Source organism: Calonectris borealis, chromosome 10, assembly GCF_964195595.1.
Source record: "Calonectris borealis chromosome 10, bCalBor7.hap1.2, whole genome shotgun sequence".
Lineage (NCBI taxonomy): Eukaryota > Metazoa > Chordata > Aves > Procellariiformes > Procellariidae > Calonectris > Calonectris borealis.
In genome coordinates, this window is record NC_134321.1 from 2,365,462 (window position 1) to 2,382,969 (window position 17,508).

The window sequence follows — 17,508 nt, forward strand, 5'->3', positions numbered from 1 at the left end:
ATTTTTTTTTGCCTCAAACACATAGGCCAATAGCGCACTTAATTCAACCAAGGCAGGGACTCCCCTGCCCTTCCTCCATCAGGTTGCTTCAAATCCTGCAATTGCTTTGAAGGGCAGCCAACCAATTTCTCCTTGCAACAAGAAAGCCCAGTCCACCTGTGTTCCTAGCCACCCCCTCTATGGGTATTATGTCAGCAGAATAAAATAAAAACCATTGGTATAAACCAATTTCTTATTCTAAGGCTCCAAATGCTCAGGTAACTATCCCTACTTCTGAAGTGCTGAGGCACTCTACCTGCTGGAAGCAGGCCTGCTTTGGTTCCAGGGTGAACCCCCACCTGCTGCATATTATGTTCCCCATTTATTAAAGACCTGTCTTTTTTAATTATGCAATTATTGTACTTCCCGTTTTTATTGGGTTTGATGCTTTTTTTTTCCCCTCCATTCCCTGGGACCTAGGATATCCTTTGCTTCAATGGACTGCAGTTACTTATATGGCTTGATTTTCCTTCTCTGTGTCCGTTTACTATTTGATGTGTCAACATTTGATTGAGAGAGACCATATGTGGCATTGTACAGTGCCTGTGCCATCTTCCAAATGGCCAACTCTAATGAAGGCTCTAAGAAGTATTTCTGAAGAAAGCAATCATGTGGTGAAAAAAAAAAGCACAATTAACCCAAAACAAAAAAAGTGACTCCATCATAGCGATATGTCCAGTTCTTGCTTCACAGGATCCCGCTTCAGGACACTGTCACACCCTGCAAAGCTACAGACTCTTGTCCATGAATTCCAGAAATTTAAAGTCACATTGAGCAGGGGAGTTTGAGCAAAATACTATACAGCTTGCAAAGATGCTCACAGCCTACCTGGATAACATTGCCATACTGGATGACTGTTCCCAGCAGCTTTCTGTTTTCAGTTTCATTCTGTTTCTTTTCCAAATCTGCCGCATGCTGAAATTAAAGGAGATCAATTCAATTGCTGACTGTTTTATCAAAAGCGTGGCCAAACACTCAAGGTTCTTTAAAAGTATTTCAAAGAACTGGAAAAAACAGTGAGCATCTGAAACAGCGCAATTTCTTTTTTCCAACTTCCAACAGCGTCATTTCCAATTCCCTTTTTCAGTTGTTTAGGATGATAGACACACACCATTTGAGCAATCTGTAATTTGGGTAGAATTTGACAAAATTTTGGAATAAAACATGACATGAAAAACTCAGACAAGATAGAAGACAAGCCGTGCGAAGACAACAATACACCTATGGAAGGAAGATGAAAAGGGACAGGTAACAACTCAAGCAAGGAAGTCTATATTACTTTCTACTGACTTCTATACAAATTGAAAGAAAAGGACCTCAACGTTGGATCTTTATTTTACTTTGCCAATATAGGCCCCAACTTTTCCACAGCCTGTCTTTTTATGATGACCCTAATCATCTTCACCATGCAGCAGGATTATTTAGAGACATTTACAAATGCCCACTACAGCTCTGAAAACATGAGTTCCCAACTTCCCAGCAGCACAGAGTTGGTACTTCCTGAGGCTGAAGGATACTCTGCGCTACATTATAGACCGGCTGTGAAAATACAGCTAGGCATACCTGTATCACACTAACATGGTAATAAAAGGGAAAGCCCTTGCAAAATTGAATCATCATAGACATACATTGTTCTATTTAATAACTTAATTTATAACTAGTCTCTTGCACTTTGTTTTGTTTTAAAAGAGAGCTATTTTGCCCAGGCTGTTTTAAACCATTTAATTTGGTAAAGAAATTCTCTCTTATTTTACATGAAAGACAGTTTTTTCACTAAAAAAAAAAAAAAAAATTCTGTATTTACTTTAACCGATATCTGGTGGTAGAGAGTAATTTAAAACTAGACTTTTTTGGAGGCCAAGCATCAATGTTTATGGTTTGGTTCTCAGATCTCAAGGACTATAGTAGGTCCAGTTTTCTCCTGGAGGAGAAGAAAGTGCCCACAGTTCCTAACTGTAGTGAGGTAAAGTAGTAATAACACAGGACAAAGCTTAGCTACTGCAAAGGAAGAGCTATCTGTATACTGTTATAAAATTTCAGTATCTTCAGCTTAGACAAAATGTGCTATTTTTAGAAGTTGTGCTAGGTATGGTAGCTGGCTCTTGCTCCAGGAGAACCTGGAATACAGCTGCTCATTCAAATTCAAAAATATATTCAGGAATATAATGCAACAAAATTCTCTCTTTATTACTGAAATACAACTTTTTTTGCTTGATTTCAAAGTATTCTGTCGAGAAAGGATTTCTTCAAGACACTAGGGCCCTCTCAACCACCAATGGCAATCACAGAAGACAGGCCTTCTCTCCCTGCACTGGATTGGGTGCCACATTTATTATAAATAAAAAAAATAGTGTATTCTGTGAAAATATATTAAGACTTTGGATGCATTGCAAAAGCACACACTGAAACTAACGATCATTCAAGAAGAATCATTTTCTCCGGCCACTAGATGTCAGCTTCTCAACCAGCACTGATTCTCAATACCAAGGAAAGACAAGTGTCCCAGATTTTAAATCCCTTAAATGGCATTATCTTAAAATAACCTGACCTCAGCATTGAGCACTCCACAGCAGACAATAAATTCCACCAGCAGACAAACAGAAGCCAAAAAAGGCAAGTGATGATGCATCACCAATGCATCTTGCATCACTAATTTCGTTAGAAATTATATGCACTGATAAAGAAATCTAATCAGGGGCAGAGCTAACAATTGTATGCACGTGTTTCAGGGCACAGCCCCCCCAATACACATCATGCAAAACGCAGGGGTTTTTAGTGTATTCCATGGGCCAACAAATGGAAAAGATGACACATGTACCCATATGGTTGGCAGAAAAATAAGTTTTGATATGTGAGTGATGTACATGGGACCAAATTATTTTAAAGCCATGCATCAGCCCCAGGTCACTGAAGACCTGATTTGGCACATGCTACATAAAAGATTAGCCTTTTTGTCAAAGTGATGCATATTAAATAATCTCCAGTAAAACTGTAAAGTACTCAAATCCTTTCACCAAATCAAGCAAGCATGCATGGTGGTACATTTCTGTACGAACATCACTCAGCTGGGGCTAAATACTGGAAAAATCTAATCCTGTATTTCCATAGGGACCCCGGCACAAAATGGTAGAGTGTCAGACGAATAGGAACAGGTCCCAAACACCTGAACTGGCACGTACTGAGGAAAGAGAAGACAACTTTAAATGACATTGTAATCCGGGCCAATTACACTGTTTTTCTTCTACATGACGCAGTATATAGACCATACTTTCTCTTAAAATCCATGAACTCACACACATAACCTGCGGGCATAAACTCTCCCCTTCCCTTATACACCAGGAAAAATCAAACCCAGAATCCCCCGTTACCTAAACCTTGCTGACATGGTCTACTTCTCTAATCATCATTAAAGGAGCAGGAGAAATGCGGCACAAGTGAGGGACCTTTGTGCTACAGCCAGTACCAAAACAGCTTTCTCCTTGTCAAGTTAATACTTCTAGGTTATAGAATTATGTTTTCAGAAGCAAAATGAGTCAAACATTCAGCCTTTGTGAAATGCAGGAGCAAGGCAGCCATATGGCAATCAGCAAATGACACTCTCCTACAGGGCCATTTTGTATTTCAGTCTACAATGAGCTTAATATAGGCTTAAAGAAACTAAAAATATTTAGAATTGTAATTTTGACATGAAGTTCTCTAGCTATGTAATTTTAACATAAACATGGAGTTTATTTAACTCTACAGTCAACAGATGGTATTTAAGTTAAGTTGGCTTTTTTTTTTTAATATAGGAACTCTAAAAACAGCAATCAATTGCCTTACTCGGTTTTCAACTACTGAATGTCAACATTTTACCCAGAAAATATTAAATACTGCAAGCTAATAAGGAAGGAGAGGCTGTCTGGCCTTATAATTACTCATAATTACCCATCAACCTTTACATGTATCAACAGCAGCTATGTTTGTTTGAGGAATCCCAACAGATTTATCAGACCAGTAGTTCAGATGGCATCTACCAGCACAGCCAAGGCCCGTGATTTCCCACATCCAGATGAAACGCCTGACAATCCTCTACTCTGTGTAGTTGTTTGCAGGGTCCTGTTTTTATGCTGTTACCACCCAAAATGCCCACGTAGAGCACTAGTACAGGTTAGCACAGGTTAATGACAAAAGCTTAAATGGCTACCATGACTCTAACCCAGTATCATATCGATACTGGGACACACAGACCTTGAAAAGCCTGTTGTCATAAATCAGACGATGTTTAAAGAGTTAGATCTCAGTGAATGTCTCAAAAGGAGTCTTGTATGCTGATTTCTACTTACTTTCTTGGTGTCTCCGGGTTAACTGTGTCAAGTTGATTGGAAATACTTATTTACAGCAGTATGGATAAGAGTGTTGATGATCAACAGCAGCCTAAACATGAATACTTACGTGCAGTTTATTGAGTAGCACGGCATCTGTTGTGCTGTTAGCTCCTGGCTTTGCTGCTTTCCAGAACTGCTTTTGAGCAGAGTACCGGTTCATGGGACATAGTTTGAACAGGCAATCTATAAAAACAGATGAAAAACAGAGAGATTGCTTTAACCATTCGTAATTATCTGGATTTTTGCTGGTAACATTGTCCAATTATTCCAGCAGCAAGGAAAGGTTTATAAACAAATTCCAAAAAGCTCTTGATCAGACAAATGCTTTTTCGAGCAGCAGGAATGTTGCCCCATGAATGATAAAAATTAACTGTTGCTGCCAAACATCTGATGCAAGACCAGAAAATTTATAACTTGTCCCAGTCAAAAACGCTACCATACTAAAATGGTAACACGTTTCAATGCTTTCCCAGGCAAACAGATCCATTTTACACTCACGACTTTTCATTTTTCTACTTTAGCAGGTACGCTACTTCACACAATTAATGTTAGGTTGGGGGTTTTTGGTTTGGATTTTTTGATGTTGTTTATTTAGTTTTTAAATCAAATCCCTTTTATTGCTAGGGAAAATGAGGCACAACAAATTGGAGAAACTCACCTAATAAAGAAGCAGCAGCATAAAATATCCCCAAACAATAGCACACACAAGCACAGACATTCAAAGCATAGTTCCAGGTAACAGTAAACTCTTCTGGGTGTCGGGTTCTTTACCCAGTCCATCAACACTGTTTATTTAACATTCTGCCTGGCAAAAGCCAGGAATCACAGATCAGTAGTCTTATTAAAAAATACATTTTTATATTAAAGAGATGCTAACTCATCAGTAATAAAACCAAATTAGCTGCATCTACTATTTTTCCTCTTCTCTGTTGCTAAGCAACTGAACATGCAAAAAAATAAATTAAGCTATTCAAAGACAGTGCCTAAAGTAGCAGCTTAGAAGTTAACCAAAGTGCCAAAAAAGCCAGAAAGCTGTTCCCAGTGCCTCTTTGGCAATGGTGTGGATGTAAGACTCCAGGCTTCTAATTCACATGGTATTTCTCAAGGCTCCTGGTGTATTCTTACAGGCAAGTACTGATAGTTGGGAAGCAGCAAGCTGAAGAGAGACCTACCTGGGGGTTTTATCTTCACTGTCTGAAAAGCACAGCTGCTTATGGGCTACCTTGTTAATGGATGCATGTCAACCAAAAAGGGAAAAACCCCACACTGAAGATGAGTCATTTTGGCTCTGCCAGGGGTTAAAACTGCTGAAGGGGCTGAGCCCTGCTAGAGACAGACCTTGATAATTTTACCTCGGGATGCCATTTGAGATGGACACCTTCACTCTTTTCATGCCTTTCTTAAAGAAAAGGCCTATTTGATGTCGCTCTGCCTGCCTAATCCATTCTCAAAGCACCGTTAGAGCACATCAGGCAATATCAAACACCTTTCACAGAAGGGCAAAGTTCTGTCTTCAAAACTAAATCCCCTTCTAATGGGGTGAAGCACCAGTGGCAGATTGTCATTTCATCTCACAGTGAGCCACCAACTGCCAAACGCGCTGATCAACTTGTCCCAAACCACCACAGCAATTGCTGCAGCCAGCTTAGCTGGTGGCCCAGTATACCAGCAAGATACAGTAGGAGCTGGGTATGGCGCTGGGGATCTTTAATGGAGTGACACATACTGGGGAAGGAGAGAAAGAGCTGAGGGTATATGGAAGGAGATTTAATTGCATCTATCCAGAAATACTCGCCTCCACTTTGACACTACCAGCTTATAGATTCTGAACAAGAAAAGTGGAAAACTAAGTGCAAACCACACTTCCCAGGTTTGCTCTCTTCAACGTATTTTTCATTTACATAAAGATGATTCACAGAGATTGACAGCACAGAATAGATTCAAAAAGCCACTGCAGGCTGGCACTTTAAGCTAAGACTATGCATTGTAAGCAACACACCATTTATAAAATCTTCTATTTTTGCTTAAACCATCAGTTCACACAATGACAGCAATTAACACACAGAACTGCACAGAAGAATTAATTGTATGCTAGATTTAGTCACAATGCAATTTCAGTCAAGAAAGTTGTCAAGTTAGGCTTAACTCCTAAATTGTTAACTGCAACCAACTCCCGCTCCTCCCTGTAGCACAGCGGAGAGGTCTACAAGTGTTTGACCTTGTCCAACGCAAGAAGGCAAAACATAACGTGTTTTTCTTAGGTTTTCTTCCTAGTCACAAAGCTACAGATCTAAAACTAACAATCAAAAGCATGCAACATTTTTTTTTCTAGTATTTGTTCTATGAAATCTATTTCTTAAGTGGTTGAGGAGTTAAACTTAGCCTTATTCACCTTAATATGACCACCAGAGGCTGGTTAGTACTGAATGTATTTCACCATGGTCAAACTACATGAACTTTATGGCCAGAAGACTTTTAGATCTCCAGATTCCATAGGCTTATATGTTTACAAAAATCAACATGCAAGGATGTGCTAGCTGAGTACCATCACGGTCAGCAATCTGCAACCCACAGTAGTGATGACTGTGTAAGATAAACCAACTACTTGTCAGACACTATACTATGGAAGTTAGGTCTATTTCTAACAGATCCAAAAAGAAGCCTAAGCAGCTGAAACAATCAGCTATCTGCTCCAATTATGGATTCAAGCAGCTTTAGCCACATAGGAAAGGTGATTAAAGCTTTTACTGCAAAGTAATTACATCTTATTATACACTGTTTGTTGAATATTAACCATGAAGGAATGCATTTTCTTTTCAGATCTTCATGATATACAGTGAAAAATGGCAGAATTGAACACTGAATAAGTATAAAAATAAAATACTACGTAGCTGCTGATGAAATGATGACACACCATCAAGCCTGAATGCCGAACAAAGGTCCTGCAGGAAAAAGTGATTGCATAATTGTATACTACCCCATCATGCACATACACAAGGATGATGAATGAAGGTTATATGGACATGTAATAAATGTGCATTTCAACGCTTCCAAGCTAAATCCTGTTCTTTCGTCAGCAATTGCTTTGCATCTAATAAAGTGGACTGAGTAAGACCATAATTGCACCACGTGATACACTAATGCTCTCACTGTTTGGACATTTAGATCCCCACATGGGTCTCTGCCACCTGAAGCTCACAAAAATATTTTCAGTAGTGTTTGGTTATCTCTGCACGTACCAGCATCAGAGAGGAATAATCAAAATCAACGATACTGGAACCACGAGAAAATTCTATGTTCTGAAGTATTCTGGGGTTCAATGAAGAGATAAACTTGCCAGTTACATCACGTCAACTGCAATTCTTTCTACCCCATGCTTTTAATTTTCTCTTCTTCCTTTTCCGTTCCCTTCTCTGGTACTAAACCTTGCTTCTTTCCTGCCCAGTCATACTCTCCAAACTTTCAACCTTTCCTGCCAGGCCAAGCCCAACCACAGTCAGATTCTCTACTTCCATCCCAATTAATTTATTCAGCCCCCAACAACTGATTAATGCATCCCTTCTCTTTTCTCCCCATGACAGCAATGTACAGGTCTCCACCTAATACCTGAGGAGGGATTATGTTTTGCCCAGACAATCCTCATCTCCCAAGGTTTCCCAACTTCATCATCCAAGGCACCTTACGTTCCCAAAGCATAAGGAACCAGAACTTTACAAAGAAAAGGCTGGGCTTTTTTCCTTAACCATCAACACAGTATTTTGCCAATCACTTTTTAGGAATGCAGACCGTTCTTTAAACACACATCTGGGAAAAGTACCTGGCAGAAAACAAAACAAAACAAAAATCAGCAAAACCAGCAAAACTTAAAAACATCAGGCTGCAAAAGCATCCCGTAATGGAAACTTTCAGCCAACCTTGAGCCTCTGCAGTGCTTCTACCTCCACCCCGTAGTGAACAAGAACTGCATTGCATGGGGGCAGGAAAGCTGCTGCTAGGCAAGTGAAAATTATCATATGGTCAGTCCCTCTAAAGGGGTAACAAGCATCTGGGCTCACAGATGCAGGACCTGATTTAAGAAACCATCGCTGTTTCACATCTCGTAACACCAGCAAGCTCCCATGACAGGTGGCTTGCTGGCTAACCCCGTCCTGCTCTACCTGTCGGGTTCAAGTCAATCGGGTACGCACAACTTTTGCTTTCATAGCAAAATGAAAAACCTGAGCAGACTGATTTTTTTCTTTCTTTTTTTAAAATGGACTCTTTTGTATGAGAATTTAAGTAGCATTTAGGCAGTATGTTAATGAGATTATTATAAACTATAATGCAAGGCTTGTCCAAAATTGCAACTACCCACTAACTTCAAAGAGGCTGGAACGATTTGGAGAAGCGAGTGGAGTATTTCAGAGCCCACCCAAGATACAGTCACCTTCTTTCACCACAAGCTGCCTAAAAATACGTAACTCAAACATACCTATGCAATTCCAGTCTTCCCTTCAGAGGGTTTCCCCACCACCTGGGGCATGAAGTGATGTTATTATGTCAATTCTACCCTCGGTATATGAGGACAGCTCAGAAAGTTGCTAAACTGCCAACATCCAAAGCTTAGTGGTCCTTTCCTGGGTGACAGCTGGACACCAGCCACTATTAAAACTTTCCATCTTTGCTACTTTCAGAGATCAGCTCAGATCAGTTCTGAGTACACAGTTTTTCTCACTGTGCCATTCTCTAGTGTGCTCGTTTCTAAATGATCTGGAAGTACTTTTAGCTTCAGCCAGGCTGATTGTGTAATGCACCACTCATCATTTTTTCCAAATCTCCCCTGGCTATTTTAAGCATTCAGTAGAAAGTCTTCACCAACTTTTCTGCAGTTAGAGAAAGCACGCATCAAATATTTTGTTGGCAACAAAAAGGTGTGTCATTACTTCATTTTTCAAACACAGACCCAGACTTTACAAAATGCCAACTGGAGAAAGGTAAGACTCAAGAAAAATTATTCCCTCTCAAAAATCATACTTCAGAGCACTTTCAGTTAAGGGAAATCTATAAAAATGAAGATATTTAAATAAGTCACTTACAAAACCCACTGAATATTTAACACCAACACAGCTGTTTCTTCGTTACTTGAAAAAAAACCAAACTCCTTTTTGCGCAGCAATACTAAAATTAAAAGAAAATTAGCAATTCCCTGTTGAAATTTAGCAGTTTATCTTCAGACTTTTCTATACTTAGATACCTGATATTTCCCTGAGGCCAAAGCCGGCTCACAGTAGAGAATAAATATAAGGATAGTATTTTTTTATTTTTATTTTAAATATAAAAAATAGCAGCAAAGGCAACGAAAAAGTAACATAACTGGAAGTGATGGAAATACTGCAAATAGAAGTTCTCGACTTTATATTTACGAAAGTTGCACACCTTTAATACACTCACAAGGATGATAACACTCCACAGGATGAAAAGATTATTTATTTAAAGACAAAATGAAGACCTCTTTTGTGTTTAAGTGAAATATTTTCACGCAGGAGATGTATAGAATAATACAAAATGCATATATTCAATCACAGGAAAGTTTCATCTCCTCAGAAGCCCCTGGATTACTACATTGTCTATTTCTACACTTGTTCCTTCTGAGCTTTAAAATGAATAGATGACAGCCTAAGAGGTTCAAAGAATATAGAACAAAAGCGGTTACAGAAATGTGTTGATTATTAATCATTCCTGCATTTCCATAAAGAGGGAGAGAAAAAAGAACCTGATCCTACCGAAATTACTGTCTTTGTGATGAGAAGACATCCTTTCATTTTCAATTTGCAGTGAACAAGCTTTGCTGGGAGCACAGCAACTCTTTTCAAAATTCGTATTTTGTCAGGATGCACTAAACGCTTGACCTGCTGTCCCAGCGGAGCCCACTCCATCCGCAGCTCCAGCAAAACAAGCAGGAAAACAAACCTGAAGTGTACACATTTAGCCCAGTGGAAGACGACGACTGAAGTCAAATCTCACGTTGCCAACAGTTCTGCCATGCCACAAGTGGGGAAAGTTTAAGCGCAGATGAGAAGGGCATTTGTATTCCAAACCCAAAGATCTTATCACTATCGCACATGTCACTGCAAAGCAACCCAATCATTCAGGATTCAAACGCTGAACTAATTACATGAGAAAATATATTAGAGGTTTCTGCTGCTGTGAAATCTCTAACCTCCCTTCTGCATGCTGTTGCATCTTACCTGTTTCACGGGCTTTCAATGTTTTCCTTTTTAAAGCAGAATAAAGGAGGAAAATCATCCTTGCAACCAGCATTTAAATGGAGAGCCTGCATGATTTATGATCTAAATATATTTTAATTTTTATGTTAAAATAACACCCACAATTCATATCAGCCAGACATGAGGGTAACCACTCTCCTGCCATTGTACTCATTTATGCATAGTTCTACCAATGGAAACTGCTACTTCATTTTTTGAAGCTCTAACAACATAGGAAATAATGTAATTGTTATTAACTTAGAGCTGATGTATCAAACCAAACAAAGGGAGGAGACTACAACAGTGATTTCAGAAAGTGAAAAATTACAGACCTGAGGACTGGACACTGAATATCAACGCCTTCTAAATCAACAGTATTCATTAATGCAACATTAATTAAAAAGCAATGGCTTTTTGAACACATAGCAAATTAGCATATGACTCCACACAACATTGTTAGTGACTTCACAATAATAAACACAGCATTTTAGATGCACCGAAATTTACTGTGGGATAAGGCTGTCCTTCAGTGAAAACTGAGCAAGATAACTTTACCCTAACAAGGAAGAGCAAACACACAGCTCCTCACCTGCAGGGAAAATTATCTCGCGAGGCTCTGGACACACTGCCATGCCTCGGGGTAAATTAAGAACCAAAGCACAACTCCAACACTACAGGCAAACACCCTCCAAAGCCCTCAAGACCACAATAGTAGCAAAGTGCCCAAACAGCTACCAAAAGACTAACATGAGAAACGCACCTTTTAGTAAACATCGTAGGTACCAAAGAGTTCAGAATACACCAGTGTTTGTTTTATTTCTGCATGTAACCTCTTTGGTCTCCTTCAAAAAGAAAACTGCTACTCGAAAAAGAGAGAAATATTTAGACACTGGATATACAGGCAGTTCCAAAAGGAAACATTTGCAGGAAAGACCAGATTCGTTTTTCAATGTCTGGTACAAGCAACGCTGAGTGAAGATGCTTTGTGAAAACACAAAGCCAGAAGGGACAGCAACACAAGTAGAAAGAAAAAAACACTGATGCATTTAACTAAAACATATCCCATTTGACATCTAGGGGGTCAGGTTAAAGAATGGAAGAAAACTGGCAGCGTCCTTGTCACTGAGATGCGGCACTTTGATGGATAACATGTCCCTGGATGGGCAATACACGGGGCTACAAGAGATATATGAAGACAACACACAGAGTTTCCTCAGAGAAAACTGTTAAGGACAGAGAGAGAATATGCTAGATAACCTTGAAAGCATTAAGGAACAGGTCTTATTTATGGACACAAAGGATAATTTGGACCAAGAGAAGGTACTTAAATTAAACTAAGAACAAGCTCAAGAACCTTTAGAAAAAGTCAAAGCACCACGATGTAACACATATAAGCCAGAAAAAAAACCCTCTGAATGTCAAGGAGAGGGAAAAAGGAAAGAAAAGAAAAAAAATCCAAGAGAAGAGTTCACAACTGCACACATTAATTTGAGGTAACCCAGGACCTCAAGAAAGCTATTGGTTTCAGTGAGTGTTTTTACTGTCTGAGCTCATCTCCGTCTCTGGTCCAGCACGAAAAGAAATCCTGGACTAGAGGCAAACCTTGCCAAGAGGGAAGTCCAAAAGCCAACCCCTTCTCTCTCCCACAAGTACTGAAAATCAAGTTTTACACACTATAAGGAGAAGCGTTTGTACTTTATTTGAAAGGAATTCAGCAAACCAATGTGCATAAGAGGTGCGGAAGCATTTTTAAGTGAACAGTCGTTGCTTTAGCCTTGTCCCAGCCTTGAGAGCTGTATTCCTAACCCGGGAAGCCATCCACTATCTGCCTTTTAACGGTTTCCATGATAAATCTCCCTGCGAGGCACTAAAACACAAGTCTCGGAACATGAACCCTGGGACTTTCTTCCTCAAAATCTTCAGGTCTTTTCAGTGTACGTCGGTAGCATTTTATACCAGCAGTAAATCAAAGTGTATTCATCTGCTGGCCACATTTCATTTTATTTTGACTGCTCACCCCTTGGATTTCATTTTCACGTTTGCTTCTTCACTTGTTCCTGCTTTTCCGGAATAAAGTTCCTGCTCAAAACGGGTCAGGAAGTGGGGGCAGGCAGCGGGGAACGGCTTGGACAGTCCGAGCACAGGAAGGACAAGAAAGATCAAATTTCAAACACTCTCTGAAAGCGTCAATGTTGAGCAGTATGGAAAGAATACAGTTGTGCTATTAGACAGAGCTGACGTGACTGAACAGCATAATCAAAGTCGTTTCTATTTAAGAATGTTTCGCGTGCATGTCACAAGAAACAAGCCACCATGGTGTCACGCAAAATAAAAGGCAAATTTTTCAGCTGTTCAGTAAAGTACCTTGATTTTCAGCTTTTAAATGCATTTGGCTTAAAGAAAACCCACATTGCCAAAAAATAATATATAGGGAAGTTAAATAAATATTTGATAATATTATTGAAGTCTAGGTTGGAAGAACTGAAGAAATAATAAAGCTGAATTCAGTGCTTTAATTTTTCTTACACTAATGAAGTGCTTGGGATCCCTTGCCTGAAATGAATATTTCTTTCTTTCCTTCTGCACTGAGTGCTGTCTGCCCAACCTCTGGCCCCACTGCCTTCTGCAGAATTGCCAATACCACCAGTTCACAGGACTGGCAGACCCTTAGAAAGCTTACTTAGCTCATCCCTCCCTCCCTCCCAAAGGCAGAATTAACTATGCCTACTCCATTCCTGACATATCTCCTGAAGTAATCTATTCCAGCACTCCACTATTTCTGTATCTAACCTATTTATTTTTACAATTTAAGCCCATTACTTCTTTCCCTCTCCATGCGGGAATGCAGAACAGATCTTCTCCTCCCTCTCCCAGCAGTATTTGCAGGCTCCTCTGTCGCACAACTGCCGAGATGCAAGACTAATCGGTCTTGTTCCTGACCATTACCCTGCTCTGGATTTTCTCTAGTTGGCTCATATCTTTCTGGAAGTATGAGGTGCAGTACTAAACAAGATACTTCACTCGAGGCTCTGCCAGGAAGTAAAATTGGAAAAAATAATTACTACGTCTTTTGGCAATGTTTCTTTTTATATATTCCAAGGCAGCAATTGCATTTTTTTTTAACAGCACAGCATCGACAACTCCTATTCAAACTGTGATTCCTGCAGTCGCCGGATCCTTTCCTACCGCACTGCTGCGTGTGCCCATCCTCCTTCTCCCTGGATGCAGTCAACTAAGTGCAGTGTTTGACATATGCCCCCATTGAACTGCAACGCCATTTTTCAGATAGTTTCTTCAATTTTCAAGGTAATTCTGAGTCAATTCCCAAGCCATCTTCTTCTCTGTGGAGCTTGCAGAGGACAGCCAGCTGTGAAAAATGCAGTTACCAGCAGCGTGGCAGCAGACACCCAGTGCTACGCTGGCAGTAGCAGACAGCATCCATAAGGTGTGTGCTGCCACACAGATGTTCAGACTTCCAGCAAATTGGCTATAGAGGGACTTGAGTAGCAGTATTTGAAGAGCTTAGCAAAGCAAAGATAAATGCAAAAAACCCAGACCTGCCTTAATTATAGGAAATGCCACCCTGGAGTTGAACAGAGCAGAGTCATGCTGCTGAACTGTGCTGCACTCCCAGGCAAACGAGTAAAACACCAGTGTCCACATCTGTTTTCTGAAGTCTGAAAGCTTTACTCCTTGCTTAGTCTTCCTAGGCTTGACTTGAGTCTTTCACCTCACTTACTGAGGCCCTCTCCCTCTCTCTACTTTAAACAGTCACCATCCTTTTGGCACGGGACCAGAGATGCTCTTGCTGAAGCCTATCAAATGATGCTACTCAATCCGTCCAAGTTCACTCTGTCACTGTACGCCACTCCCCTTCTCAGGAAGAGAGCACAGAAGACGCCAACAAATCATGCAGCTAATTAAAAATTGGCCGAGTCCTCCATAACGTAGTCTTAGCACTGAAGATTGCGCTCTGGTTGTCATTTTATAAAGTAGATTATGCTGACAAGGTATATATATGCTGTAAACACAAGTGCTGCCATATATTGCCTCTGCTCAAATTGTCTGCAGCAGCATACCAGTGTGTCACAGCAGAGAATAAAACACTTCAAGCACTTCCAAAAAGCACAATATTCCAGTTTGACAGCACTGAAGAGTTAAGCTACACCAGCACCGCTGCTGAAACACAATCTATAGCTTTAGAGATCAAAAATGAAAGTGGAAAATAGTCTCTAAACTAGTAAAACAGCCCCTTCCAGGAACAGCTTAAGAGCACTGCTTTACCAAATAAGGCAAATGAGAGCTGGACGCCAAAGCAGCAAAGCCATGCTGTATTAAAAAAGCCAGACAGCTGGATAATAGAAAAGTGAGTAAGCCAGCTTCACTAGACCGGATTGCAAATGGGAAGAACAAATGTTCAGCGACCATGAGCGGAAGCAGAGCCTGCCAGCAGAGGCCTGAAGGCATTTATCCTAGCCGGCAGGAGCCGACAGCACATTCTTACTGGAGTTTGTGTGGTGTTTTGGGGTTTTTTTTTTCCTTTTATTTTCTTTTTTTTTTTTTTTTTTTTTTTAAAACGCAATGCAATGCTATCATTCTAAATAGGCAACAGAATCACCATAGATGCTGATGGGGCACTTACCATCACCTGAAGTGCTTGGCACCTGAGTGCAGTGAGCATGCAAAAACAAAAATCAAATCCTAAAAATGCACTGTGTATCCTAGATTGACACACGTTTCACCCTGCTGTACAAAGCTGCCGATATGCTACTAGATGAGGACAAGCACAACGGTGGAGTTGCTAAAGAAAATACTGTTCATTTTTCAACTTCAAAAGAAACTGAGTTGGGTTTTTTCTTTTCTTTCTTTTTTCCTTTTTTTTTTTTCCTAAAAACACACAGATGTCATTAATTTATTTTAGCCTGCTCTACTACTTCATTATCTTACAGAAAAAAGAAGTAGAACACGCTATCATCCATCTCTAAGAAGTGTTTCATACAGGCTCCAAGTGTAAGCCTTTTGCAGAAATAAACACTATTTTAATTTGGTGTCTATTTTCCAATGAACACAGCAGCTTCTCGGACTCCTCGGTTTATCACAGCTGATTATGTCCCTGGAGAACAGATTTTAAGAGCCTGCAACAGGAAAACCGAAACTTCATACAATAAATCAAGGGGTTCAAACATATCTGTAAAGGAAACCATCAGTTTCATTTCTTTAACTTCTTGTCCAACTATTACGCAGACCAAGAAGATTGTTTTTAGGTGCTGTATTTTACATGGCAATGCCTGACTTATTTCCCTGAAATCCTTGAGACAAGAGCAACCAAAAAAACCCCATTATGAGGATACCACAGTAAAAACATGCAAGTGATGGACCTCAAGTCTTCTTATCCCTCTGTCACAGGAGCTGCACCAGCCAAAGCAGGAGCTCCCCTGCCCCATGCTCTCAGACGCTCCACTTTTGCAATACTTGGCTTTCTAAATTTGCACTCCCTCTCTGCAGCCGTCCCACCAGCACTCTACCAAAGCCAAGCAAGGAGTACCCACCTGTGCATTCAATCCTGAATTCTGCTTGCTTCCTAAGCCAATTTACCTTCAAGAACACAATATTTACCAGTCATTGAATTTCAAAGCCTATTAATTGTTGCCTTCTCACAGTGTGTGTGAATCAACAGATCCATTCATTTCAGTCCCCTCTCCTGCCAGCTGCAAAAAGATGAGCAAATCTGTACATTAGTGTGGCATTTGACAGTTGCAGCTGGGAGACCTTCGCAGCAACACATAATCAACTGAAAAATGGGAGGGAAAAAAGTGATGATTAAACCTTTACCTAGCTATCACTACAGCACTGATAAAGTTTTTCCTTAACATTGAGACTCATGGGCATTTTCCCAGCCTTTAATTGATCCTTGTAATGGAACTGTAATGAAGCCCTCAGATCATAACAACAATGCATCACGGCATCTGCACTGCCAAGGGAAGCACCAAAAAGGACTGTGCATTACCATCTTGCCCTCAAGGCAAGACCACTGCCACCACAACATACATCCCTACCTGTATTTGTTTCTGAAAAGTCTAGAGAAAAATAAATGTATTCAAACCACTTAGTGCTACATCCATTTTAAAAATTTCCTTTTCCGTAAAGAACAATAGTTGGGTATTTTCAATGTTTTAAGCCATCTTTCAAGCTGCTTTATTGACATAATGGTAACATATCAATCAGCGCGGAAGAAAGCTGGATTCAAAAGTGATGGATGGGCTGATGAGAGCTATTAAATAACACCAGCTGCATCACTGTCTGAACACATCCTACACTCATATCCGCACAGAGTCAGCAAAGATAGTCGAATAGCACCTTTGTCAGTAGCCTCAAAGCAGCAATAACCTTCGCAGCTCAGAAAAATGCGCTGAAGTCCTCTTTTAACATTGTCTGCTCCTGTCCCTTCTCTTCCTTCATTTGTTTCAATTGCTGTCTTTTTTTTTTCCAATTATTATTTGTATCATAATTGTATTAAAACTGTTTTCTGGTTGTGTTAGGTGGTCCAGCCTCTACTTCCAGATCTACGTCAGATTCATGCCCTGATTTTCAGGATTTCAGGTTTCAGATTCATTTAATCAGATTTCAGATTAATTTTCCTTTTCTACACAAGATCTTGGCATTCAGAAACAGCAGAAACAACTAAAAAAACCCGATTACATCCAATGGATTTGATAATATCAAATCGCAACTATTGGTCTGCAGAGTGGAACGGAGTAACAGTGCAGGCAGATGAAATCCTTTGGTGGGGGATGCTAGGACAGCCTGAAACAGCGACTCACGGACAAGGCAGCCCCACTTAAACACGGACCAAACAG

At 40.1% G+C, this 17,508-nt stretch overlaps 1 protein-coding gene across 1 annotated transcript in view; it reads right to left on the reverse strand.

Annotated features, from left to right (window-relative positions):
- Positions 1-17,508, reverse strand: part of ITPR1 (inositol 1,4,5-trisphosphate receptor type 1) — a 188,377-nt gene that overhangs the window by 124,596 nt on the left and 46,273 nt on the right. The window contains exons 4-5 of the mRNA XM_075158588.1: positions 4,474-4,589; positions 868-954 (exon numbers count right to left, since the gene is read on the reverse strand). Coding sequence (XP_075014689.1) covers positions 868-954; positions 4,474-4,589 — 203 coding nt within the window. The remainder of the gene's footprint in view (positions 1-867; positions 955-4,473; positions 4,590-17,508) is intronic.